The sequence below is a fragment of the Rattus norvegicus genome, chromosome 11, assembly GCF_021556685.1.
Source record: "Rattus norvegicus strain SHRSP/BbbUtx chromosome 11, alternate assembly SHRSP_T2T, whole genome shotgun sequence".
Classification (NCBI taxonomy): Eukaryota; Metazoa; Chordata; class Mammalia; order Rodentia; family Muridae; genus Rattus; species Rattus norvegicus.
In genome coordinates this window covers 66,270,355-66,282,358 of record NC_141544.1, presented here as the reverse complement: position 1 = coordinate 66,282,358, position 12,004 = coordinate 66,270,355, and the positions used below count along the sequence as shown (strand labels likewise).

Below are 12,004 nucleotides of genomic sequence, written 5' to 3'. Positions count from 1 at the left end.
CTTATAAGGACCTGATGCAATCAATCAATCAATCAATCAATCAATCAAGACAGGGAAGAACAAAGAAAAACAGAGCAAGAACTCCCCACAGCTCTCCCATCTGTATTCTACCTCTTCCCACTAATAGAAGCATCTAAATCTGACATTGCTCCAACTTTTTCTGCTGTGAGAGACACACGTGGCCATTGGCTGGTGTTTAGTTGCTTTTGTTTTGTTTTTACTGAGTGCTCGGTCTGCATGTATGCCCACCTGCCAGAAGAGGGCATCAGATGGTTGTGAGCCAAGTCGTTACTGAGAATTGAACTCAGGACCTCTGGAAGAGCACTTAGTGCCCTTGACCACTGTGCGATCTCTCCAGCCCGTTTAGTTGTTTTTGCTTGCCTTTTTTTTTTTTTTTTTTTTTTTCTTTTTTTTTTCAGAGCTGGGGACCAAACCCAGGGCCTTGCGCTTCCTAGGCAAGCGCTCTACCACTGAGCTAAATCCCCAACCCCCGTTTAGTTATTTTTGAAGCATCGTCTAGACATGTAGCTCAGGCTGGTCCCAATTTCTAAAACTTCCTGCCTCAGCCTTCAACACGCTAGCTTTCTTGGCGTACCCCACGAGGATGATGATTTCTTAGGACACAATCAGTCCCTTTGAGAAAGAGCTATTGTTGTCCTGGTTACCCCTGTTTTGCAGAGGAGAGTCCTCCAACAGTGTTAGGTCATGTGCTGGGACGCAAGCTGCTAAGGGGAGGTTGGACTTTGCAGTCTGTGCTTCTTACCCTAATCCCCACAACCTCTCTGTGTCCAGACTCTCTACCTACAACCACCTCAGTCACATTACCTGCAGCCACAGATCCGTGTCTATCTTTTCTTCCTTTTAGTTGGAAGGTCCCTATGAAGTACGCACCTATCTAATGTAGAAATAGTCCTCCGACTTTCAATGGACAGCCTTGGTAAATGCATGCCATGATCTGAACACAAGGTAAACAAATAAATCTCCATGTTTCCAAACTCATGTTTTCTCCAATTACACTGAGGGGGGGAAAAACTATTGAACAAGAACTTTATTATTATTATTAGACAAGATTTTTTTTTGACTGTTCTGGAACTCACTCTGTAGATTGCACCACCAATGCCTGGCAAACTTCCTATTTTTTAAAAGATGTACTATTAGTTGTTAATTGTTGTTGTTTGTGACAAAGACTCATGTTAAGCTTGGCAGCTCAAGAACTCACTATGTAGATCAGGCTAGTTTAAGACTCACAGAGATCCACCTGCCTCTATGCTGATATGAAAAGGTGTGTAGCAGCATGCCCAACCCACCAAGGTGTACTTTCTAATAATCTTAACTAGTAAGTCTTACTAGTTCTTATCCAGAGATAAGAGTGCTGGCATGAGGGATGGGGGGTGGGTAACTTACCTGAGGATTGAACCTAATTCATCCAGTACGTTATTCAAGCACTCTACCCCTGGGAGGTATCCTCTGTTTATTTCAGACACTCTTTGTGTAGTACAGGCTAGCTTCTGACTTGAGATCCATTTCCTTCACCTCTTCAGCACACCAGTTACAGATACGTCGCAGGTCTTACCTTTATGAGGTGATTTGAACTCAGGACCTCTGGAAGAACAGTCAGTGCTCTAACCACTGAGCCATCTCTCCAGCCCACTATTTCTAAACATAGTCTTTCACTTCACATCTCTACTCTCTTGCAGAGAATATTCAAAAGGAACTTTTCCAGTTTGTTGTTTGTTTGGTTGTTTGGTTTTGTTGATCGGTTTGGTTTTTGATTGTTTGTTTTTGTGGGAGATGGTGGTGCTGAGGGCATCCTCTGACATCATAATAGAGAGTCAAGCTTAATGTTCACTTACTGGGCAAGCAAGTTACCAGTATAGTTTCCCACAAATCATCATCATTTGCAAAACAGTGACTGAATTTTACTGCCAGAATTCACTACATATTCAGTAGACTTTAAAAACTTTTTATTGGGAAAAAAAAAAAAAAAGTCTGCTGGCAGTACATGCCTTTAGTCCCAGCTCTCTAGAGGCAGAGGCGAGAGGATCTATGTGAATTCAAAGCCAGCCTGGTCCAGGTCCAGGATAGCAGGCTACACAGAGAAACCAACTAGCACCAACAAAACCTTTTAACAGTTGGCAGATAGAAAGTTAAGGTTTGAAGCCAGGCTTGGTGGCCAGAGTTCCAATCCTGAGGAGGCTAGAAGATCAGAAACTCAAGCCCAGGCCCAGCGTGAGGGGGCACACCTTGAATCTTAGCAGTCAGGAGTCAGAGACAGGAAAATCTCAGAGTGCTCTGGGTCCCTAGGGACTTCTATTATGGAGAACTTAAAAAAAAAAAAAAAAAAAAAAAAAAGGAGGGTTGGATGGGGAGGATTTACAAAAGTTGTAATTTTGTGGGCTGGGATTGTAGCTCAGTGGTAGACTGATTAGTATGCAGAAACAAAGTCCTGCGAGAGCCCAAAACCACAGAAACAATACAACCCCCCTGTGGTCTTATAGTAAAAGAATTCTGGAGTCACAAGAAATGGGTTGTTTTCATTCCTGTCCAGGTTGCTAATTCCATTAGGTAAATTTGCAATCTGCTTATACAGCTTGTTCAGAATTCTCTAGGAACTTCACTTTCCCTTAGCAATATTTAGAGGTTCCTTCCTTCCTTCCTTCCTCCCTCGATCCCTCCCCCCCTCCCTCCTTTCCTATTTTTTTTTTTTTTTTTTTTGGTTCTTTTTTTTTTCGGAGCTGGGTTTTGTTTTTTTTTAAAGACAGAATCCCACCATGTAGGCCAGGCTGGCCAGAAAACTCAGAGAGATCCACCTGCCTCTGCCTCTCGAATGCTGGGATTAAAGGCATTCGCCACCACGCCCAGCAATAGTTACAGTTTAAAATTTCCCAGATTTACAGTTGCCAGGAGTAGGGCGTGGCAGCTCGCTCCTTTAAATCTCTGTATTCCCGAGTCCCAGACAGTACAATAAACATAGGTATATAAAGCATTTCAGGCCAGGCAACCCTGCCTCCAAAAAGAAAAAGAAAAAAAGAAATTCAGAGGAAAAAAGCAAAAATAATCAAACCACACAATAGCGGCTTTATTAAAATTAGCCACAAACCAGACTTTAGCATCACAATTTTGTTGGGGGTGGGACCAGGAGGGGAGGGGAACGGAAGAGGGCCTCAAGACAACAGGAAGTAGGAGGAGACTTTTAAAAGCCGAAGGAGGCCATAGGTCATTTGGAAGCTAGGAGAACTTTCTTTCGGAGGTCTCATCTAAATTCAAGATGGAGCCGTCTGGAAGCAAGAAGGTGAGACCTGTTTTTACAAGTCGGCTTTCCAAACTAGTCAGTCTAGGGCCTCTTTTTTGGAGTATACCCAGCCTTGTTTGGGGAAGAAAAGAAGGAGCGTTACAATTTGTTACACTTTAATTTTTTTTTTTTAAGGTAGGTAGGTGTGTGGCTCCGCCCGCCCTCTCTGACGTGGCCTTGCACGAGGCCCGCGGGCCTGGTTGTAGATGTGTTAGGAGAGGAGGTTGTGATTTGCCAGAAAGGAATTTAGAATGCGGTAGCTGGAGGGAAATGGTCACAGGATAAAACAGGATATGAACCGAGCCTCGGAAGGAACTGGAGTCCCCAATGGCCGGGAGAAGACCTGAGGGCTTAACTCAGAAATGCCTGTTACCTGGCTTCTAGGCCTTTTGTTTATATCCAAAGGTCCTCAGAGTTGAGGAGGTTTGAGAAGACAGACCTGACTGACAGGCTCTGCTGGTTCCTAACTAACTGTAGTAGCCAGAATCCTGAGCACTTTCCAGGGCTCCTTCCAGCCGTTTCCAGCTTTCTCTAGTGTACAAATTTTGTTAGGTCCAAAAGTGAGTAGTTTATAAAGAGGCGAATATAAGTCTTATTGTCCTTCTGAAGCTAGTTCCTGTTGTGATATAAAAAAGTACCGAGGTGTCTAGTAACAGGCAAATGTTAATTTGTCACTTACTCCCACTCTTGCGGGGGCGGGGGGTGGGAAGGTGGGGGTTGGAAAAGATCTGGGTTTTCCAGCGAAGTGACCTAGTGTTTTTACTTATTTATTTAATGAGTTTTTGTTTTGTTTTGTTTTGTTTTTTGTTTTTTGGGAGACAGGATTTCTCTGTAGCCCTGGGTGGCCTGGGACTTGTCCTGTGAACCGGGCTGGTTTTCCTCCCCAATGCCACCTCTCCTGGCTTTTTTGTTTGATTTTGTTTCTTTCTGAAACAAGGTTTCTCTGTAGCCCTGGCTGTCCTGTAAGTCACTCTTGTAGACCACGCTGGCCTCGAACTCGGATAAAGGCATGTGCCATGACCACCCAGCTTAATAAGCTTTAAACTTTTGGTCCTGAAAATACAGTAGTAGTTAGGAAATTATATAAAGGGAAGGAGTGTGTTTAGTCTTGTATCTTCTAGAAGAGGCCTAATACTTGTTAGGTTTTTTTGCCTGTTTGTTTTTTCTGTGCTTAGGGATCGTTTCTAGTTTTGTTGTTGTTGCTTTTGTTTTGTTTTTGTAATCTCTGTTCCCTTAATTAAGCAGAATATTTATTATCCATTGCCCGCAATAAAAGGGGAAGGGGCTCCACTCTTGTGGAGTTTAAAATCAGATGGAATCAATTGACAAGTGGAAATGAGGTAATATGTGGTAGATTTTATAGAGATTTGGCAAAATAACCTTTGAATTAAGACTTGGATGGGAGTCAGGTATAAGAACTGAAGAAGAGATCGGTCGGTGTTAACATGTCACCAGGCTGTTGTCACAATTGGAAAGTGTCCCTAGGCCATGTCTGAGAGGCTCTGAAGGGAAGTCAGCCATGGAAGTGGTACAATGTCTTTGGTACATCACCCTGGCTACAAAGTCTTTGGGTGAGCCTAGAACCAAGGACTGGGGGAAAATATTTGGGATATGAGAAGATAGAGTAAGGTTTTCTTCCCCAAAGAGGGAACTACTCTTGGGTAGTTTTCATTATCTTCTGTTGCTTTGTTCATAGCTATTTCATTTGTTTTATCCTGTAGCCAAAGGTTGGCCCTTGGTGACCCCCACCCCCCCACACCTGCATTCACTGCCTAGGTGCTAAGATTACAGCTACTGCAATGTTTTTCTTCCTTCCTTTAAGATAGTCCCACAGTGGGTGGGTCTAAGAAGAAGACTGGGGTACTTCTGTGTTCCAGGACAGCCAGGGAGGCTATGTAGAGAAAAACCCTACAAGCCTGGGCTGGCCTGGCCCTGATTTTAGCCACTACTAGGGTTACAGTCATGTGGCGCTAAGCCTGCTTTTCGTTTTGACTCCCTCTCTTTCCCTGACCATTGCTTCCCTACTTTATAACTCAGGTTGGTTATTCAAATGATGTCCCATGAGAATGCACACTGGTAAACACGTGCGCTGACCTCCTGGGGACCTTAGATATGAGTTAGTTTAGAGCAAGTGAAGGGCTATGCTGTCTCAGGACATCAGGCAACTCTGTAACCCACTCCCCTGTCCACAGGGGCGTGCAGAGGAGCCAAGGGAAGAAGTGGAATGCCAGATGTCTAGCCAACCGAGCACGTCTTCTGCAAAGACTAAAGCAACGGGGAAGAAACAAAGAAAGTCAGAGAAAGATGACGGTAAGTCTGGAGATGCTCAAGTCTTAATCGTCTAAGAAACTTAAGTTTCCCTTAAGTGTAAAAACAGGGGTTGGGGACGAGAGTAATTTCTGCTTTTTGCTAGCTCTGCACTTCGTCTGAGATCTAGCTAGGTTCTTACCTCATTAAAAACAAACAATTAAACAACAACAGAACACAGTCAAGTGAGGTGCTTCCTGCTGCCACAGCCAGTTCTTACCATTATTAAACTCCCGTGACGTACTTACCTCGGGTAGTCCCTGTGCTTTGAGGCTAATAGGCAACGAGAACAGTTTGCACTTGTTATCCTAAAACTAAGTGGGGATGACCCCAGTCTTGAGAAGAGCTGTGCGTGTGTGCGCGCGTGCGTGGCGGGAGGGGTGGTATCTGCATAAGCTCTAGCGGTGCTTACTATCTCTACAGTCTGTCTGTCTGTCCGTGATCTGTTCTAGGCATCTTACAGAATTGGAACTGGGTGAAGCACAGAGGTGAGAGTGCTGCTATGGCTGGGGCAGGCCAGTGCATTTTCTCCTGTGGTGAAAACACCAGGCAACACTAAGTGTTGAGCAGCTCAGATCTATGGCATTAGTCAGTCTCCTGGATTAGAATGGTACCTAACTCATTCTTTGTTGGAGACTCCTCAGAACAACAGGCCTAGCGCATTTGTTTAGGCTTAGCAAGGAACACTGGGATTTGAGGAGTCCAGGCTTTCGACTCTCTACCCTGGAGTCAGTCTATATAGTCTTTAGTTGATCATTCACACACCTCTACATAAGAGGGTTGCTACATAGGTAAAGAACCAAAAGGGATTATGGGATGCAAATTCTTTGATTGATTGATTGCTTGATTGATTGATTGATTTTATGTATGTGAGTACACTGTAGCTGTCTTCACACACACCAGAAGAGGGCATCAGATCCCATTATAGATGGTTGTGAGCCACCATGTGGTTGCTGGGATCTGAACTCAGGACTTCTGGAAAAAGAGCAATCAGTGCCCTTAACCACTGAGCCGTCTCTCCAGGCCAGGATTGAATTCTCTACAGGTGTGCAAAACTTGTTACCTAACTGTATCCCTTTTGTCCCTCAGGTTGTAAACCAGAGGAGAAAAGTGCACAAGATCCTGAGACTCCAGGGCACGCTCGTAGGAAGGTACCTGTTCCTCCTTTTCCACAGCATCTGCCCCCCGTGAACCTGATTCACCGAGACGTTTTGCGGGCCTGGTGCCAGGAGATGAAGCTGAGCAGCAAAGGCCAGGTGGGGGCCCAGAGGGGGCCTCTGGCTGAGCGGCTGAGCGGGAGTGTGGCAGCCAGAACTACACTAACGACTTTGTTGTTGTTGTTGTTTTTTTTTTGTCTTAGAAATTAGATGCTTATAAACGACTCCTTGCAAGGGCTTTCCCAGATCAAATGGTAACTATATATATATATATTTTTTTGAGACTATTTAGTATTAGCCCAGGCTAGCCTGGAGTCAGCCTGTGAAAATAAAATGACTTCAAGCTCAAGGTCCACCTACCTCCCACTGGTAAGATCGCAGGCATGCACTGCCCTCCCAAGCCCCGCATGTAACCTTGCACCTTAAGGGATAGTGGCAGAGGGAAATGGAGTTGAGGAATTGAAGTAAGGTGGGTCCTTTGCATTTTTGGTGCTGGAATGCATGTTCTACCACTGGGCTGCACAATCCCTAACCTACCCAACCACGTTTTGGGTTTTTTTTTTGTTTTTTTTGGGGGGGGGGTTGTTTTTTGGTTTTTTGTTTTGTTTTTGTTTTTGGTTTGGTTTGGTTTTTTTTTTTTTTTTTTTTGTTTTGTTTTGAGGTTATATGTAGCTTAGGCTGGCCTAAAAACTTCAAGACCGTCCTTTCTCGAAGTCTTATTGATTACAGGTGTGGCCACCGTACTTGGATGACTCCTGTTTTTGTTAATTAGCCTGAGATGGGGTTTTACTCTGTAGCCCTTGCTGGCCTGAAACTTGATAGCAGACTTCCTGCCTCTGCACCCTGAGTACCTGGCCAGCGCTTTGGTTTTTTAGACTGAGACATACTATATTTTCTAGGCTAGTCTTGAAGAACTAAGGCCAAGGGATCCCTTCACCTCCTGAGTAACAGGGCACAGGCATGCCGCACTGGGCTCAGGGGAAGTACACTTAGAAGCTGTTTGGGAGGGTGGCGTATTCTAACTCCCATCATCCTCTTGGGTTATCTCGCTAAGTACTGGGCACTGGATCCATGGCCTTGCACACGTTGGGCAGCTGTTGCACTGAGCAATTTCTCTAGCTTTGCTATATCTTTTGTATTCACTCTTTCTAACTGAATCTATACATTTACCAGAAAACTTCCTCCAAGGCCTCATTTCTGATCTCCTCCCTCTCCCTTCTTCCTCTCCCTGCTTTCTCTTCCTCTCCCCTCTTCTCTCTGTCTGTCTCTCTCTCTTTAAATTCAGGTTGTATGAGTTGCTTTCATGTATGTATGTATACCACATGGGCTCCTGGTGCCCTCAGGCCAGAAGATGGCATGGAATTCTCCATATCTAGAGTTATAATAGTGAAATACCACTCAGGTGGTGGAAGAAGCATTTTCTACAGAAGTAGTTAATGCTTGTGACTGCTGCGTCATCTCGTTCCCCCACCTCGCTCACAGCTTTCTATGTGTGAGTGGTGTGCATGTGCTACAGTGAGTTTGTGCAGGTTAGGAGACAACACTGGGTGTTCTTGCCTTCTTTGTTTGAAGACAAGTCTCTGTGGCTGATGGATATACTAAACTAGTTGGCCAGGGGTGTCTGGTTCCACCTCCCATCCTATTACAGGAGCATTAGACTTATATATGTGAGCCACTTCATGTAACATTTTATGTGTGGATCATGGAGATGCGAATTCAGGTCTTTCACAATGAGTGTCTTACCTGCTGACCTGTCAGCTCGTAATGTTTCCCATTATCTATAAAACCCTAGCCCGAGTTGAAGAATGTTCCTGACTCAGCCAAAGAGGCCAGGTTGAAGATGCCTCGGAAAAAAATGAAGACGGAACCTGGGGAAGAGTCTCAGGTGACAGTTCCCCTGGAGATCGTCACTGTACCAGAGGAGCAGATACCTGCTCTCGTTGATCCTCCTGTGCTCTATGAGGAAGTCAGCACCACGGTGGTAACTACATCTGCCTCAGAGGCAGTGTTGGCATCTTGGGCCAGAATAGCAGCCAATGCTAAGAAGTTGGAGGCAGTGCCTTCCAATGCAACATCGGAGACCTATGGTAAGTCAGAGGTTAGAGTCACAGCCACCAGTGATTCCTGGACCTCGCCCATGCTACTGTTTCTGAGTTCCATTTTGGGTGGGGCCTGACTGAGACCTAGTATTCCTTTGTGTTGAGAAGAATCACCTTTGGTTTTTTGAGGTGGTGTTTCTTTGTGTATCCCTGGCTCTCCTAAAACTATCTGTCTGTAGATGAAGCTGGCCTCATGGATCCTTCTGCCTCTGCCTCTGAGTGATGGAGTATGCACCATAATCATCTCATGAGACAAGAACGCATCTTAGACTTTAGGGCAGGCATAAGATCTTTTACCTTGAATTTCCATCAGCTACTCAGGAAATAATGAGGCCGTTGATCCAGGAAGTCACACTTTGAAAATAACTTCAGATTACTCACTCCCCACACAAGAAGCAAGATGTGCTTGGTGTTCTTTCTTCCTCTTACATTTTTCATTTGAAGGACAGGGCTGAAGACTCGGTTCTCTTGGCATCTGTTAAGTTGGTGAGGGTAACTGATTACAGTTTCTTCTTAGTAAAGCAAGCACATACTCAAACATGTTGATTCCAATGCCTGAGTAGGTGGATGGGCAGTTTAAATTCAACCCAGGCTACATGAGACTTTCAAAATTCAGAGAGCCCCTGTTGTAAGAATAGCAGAGATGTCATGAAGGAAAATCCTGCTTAGCCTGATGATAATGGGTGGTCCTAGGGCGAGAAAGATGCTAGGGGTTGAGCACTTCTTGCAAAGGACTCAACCATAGTACTTGGGAGGCAGAAGCAGGATCTTGTAACTAGTGGGGCCGCCATAGTTTCGTGATAAGATCCTATTTCATGAAAACCCTTTAATTTGCTGGGAGGTGCTTTTTGGTTTTGTTTGTTTGGGATTTTTTTATAGGATTTTTTTTTTTTTTTTTTTTTGTCTGTTTTTGTTTCTTTTCTCTAACTCTGGCTGTCCTGGAGCTAAGCTCTGTAGATCAAGCTGACCTCAACCTGACAGCCTGTACCTCCTTAGTGCTGGGATTGAAATCATGTAGCACCCCCACCCCAGCAGTTTTCTGGGAGTTTGTTTGGTGTACGTGTGATGTGTTAGGATCACTAGAGCAGTCTAAAGCAAACTCCTTACCATTAGAGCTATATCTACAGCCCTAAAGTAAAGCCCTGAGGGTCTCTTGTGTACATTCACTGTAGGTAACAAAATGGATTGAGATGAAGGTTGGATTCCCAGTCTTACCTCAGGGCTGGCATTTCAGAGAAGCATCAAGTCTAGTCTGAAACTCTGGTGTGTTCATGTTAAATCTCTTTGGTTCCACAGGGGAAATGTGGTGTGTGGTGCATGGGACAAGCCTTCCCGCAACCTCAAGTGGTTGGGTTCGACTACAGTTCCATGCTGGACAAGCCTGGGTACCCGATAAGAAAGGGAAAGCGATTGCCCTCTTCCTGCTTCCGGCCTGCACATTTCCGCCCCCACACCTGGAGGATAACATGCTGTGCCCCAAGTGTGTCCATAAGTGAGTGCTGTGGGTGTGTGCTGCCCGAGGGAAAGGTTAATTTCAATTAGCTGTGTCGAATATTACTTACCTTAATCATGTAAGTATATTCCCAAGGAGCTGCATTTACAGATCTTGCTATGTAGATTGTGCTGATCTCAAACTTGAAGCAAAAAAAGTCTGCCTGCCTCTGCCTCCTGCTTGGCATTAAGCCATACTAACAGGTTTTTGTCTACTTTTGGGATGGCTAGGAACCAAGGCTCACCTAGATCATATTGAGACCCTATTTTGTGAAAACCCTTTAATTTTCTGGGAGGTGTTATTTTGGTTTCATTTGTTTTTGTTTTTCTCTAACTGGCAGTCTTGGAACTAAGCTCTGTAGATCAGGCTGACCTCAACCAACAGCCTGCCTCTACCTCCTTGGTACAGGGATGAAAATCATGCACAGCCACCACTTAGCAATTTGAAGCCAGCCTTGAAGTTCTCACTGTCCTGTCTCCACTTTCTGAGCATGGGATTACATGGTGCCCTGGGGCCTGGGTTATGCAGTGTGGAGATCAAATTCAAAGGTTCATGCATACATTCCCAACAGATCTTGCCTATTTTTAAATCTTAGCTCCTTCCTGGTTCTGGTCTCTTAACTTGTATTCTCAGCAGACCATTTGTAATCTCAGCACTCAATGTAGTGTAGACTGGGATAGATTATTAGGAGTTCAGGGCAAGCCTGATCTACCTGAGACTCCATCAGATGGGGGGCAAGGGGATGCTGAAGTGGGGAAGGAAGAAATATGTAAATGAATGAATCCATGGATAAATTTGTTTTCTAGGAACAAGATCTTAACTAAGAGCCTTGAAGGATAAAGAACGGATCTCTTAAGGTTGGACAGGCTACTGGCATCACTCACTCTTGTGGCGTGATCAGCAGAACTGCAGCTGACACTGAGACTGATGGAAACCCACACCTTTGAAGGTGCCCATCTCACCCAGGAGTGATGGGATATTGTAAGTTAGTTGATGCTTAAGTACAAGCAGTTTAGACAAAGCCACGGAGGCCACCAAAAGGTCCTCTGCTCATTGTGATGACTGAACACTGGGAGTGGCCTCTTTCTCTTGTGTGAAAGTAAAGTGTTCTATGTTTGCTGCAGGTAAGTCCTAGGGCAGGACTATGACATGTCCAGATGTAACAGTTGCTAGTCCTGTCACCAGCACAGTGGGGTCACAGCCAGTTCAGTGGTCAACTGTAAAGACTTAGCTTGTGCCTGTAGCCTCTGCGTGTCCCCTTCCCTGGTTTGTAGTGTGATGTTAGTGCTCAGTATTTGGGTTTGTTTTCTGCTGTTGTAAAATATTATACCAAATCTGGTTTGTGGCTTTTGTTTTTGTTATCTGTTTGATTGATTACTTTTCCCCTGAGTTCGTTCTGCCTCTCTGGACATCTTGTGTGAGAGGACTTTGGAACAATGCTTGGAACAGAGAGAGGTAGGGTGGGGCTCTGTCCCAAGCCAGGAAGAGCCAGGCTACAACCATGTGCTCAGGGTGTGATGGGAATGAAGGCCACCATCACCAACCACTTTGTATCCTCTGTACCAGCAATGCAGTTATTCCATAAAGGAACAGAAAGGTGCTTGCTGGTTCCCTCGGGGGATTGAGTATAAGTTAGGGCAGAAGCTTTCTGTGAGAT

General features: G+C 44.9%; 1 protein-coding gene across 3 annotated transcripts; it reads left to right on the top strand.

Annotated features, from left to right (window-relative positions):
* The first annotated feature begins 3,199 nt into the window (after positions 1 to 3,199).
* On the top strand, positions 3,200 to 11,698 carry Dppa4 (developmental pluripotency associated 4). Of its 3 annotated transcripts, NM_001398885.1 has the most exons (7): positions 3,200 to 3,292; positions 5,485 to 5,602; positions 6,689 to 6,855; positions 6,960 to 7,010; positions 8,549 to 8,843; positions 10,152 to 10,347; positions 11,154 to 11,698. In NM_001398885.1, exons 1-7 carry the CDS (start codon positions 3,269 to 3,271, stop codon positions 11,185 to 11,187), a joined length of 885 nt encoding a protein of 294 aa, NP_001385814.1. In that variant the 5' UTR covers positions 3,200 to 3,268; the 3' UTR covers positions 11,188 to 11,698. The 3 variants fall into 3 exon arrangements, with proteins under 3 accessions (NP_001385814.1, NP_001385813.1, NP_001385815.1); NM_001398884.1 differs by lacking the exon at positions 6,960 to 7,010 and having other exon boundaries at positions 6,689 to 6,750; NM_001398886.1 differs by lacking the exon at positions 6,960 to 7,010.
* Positions 11,699 to 12,004: the final 306 nt, after the last annotated feature.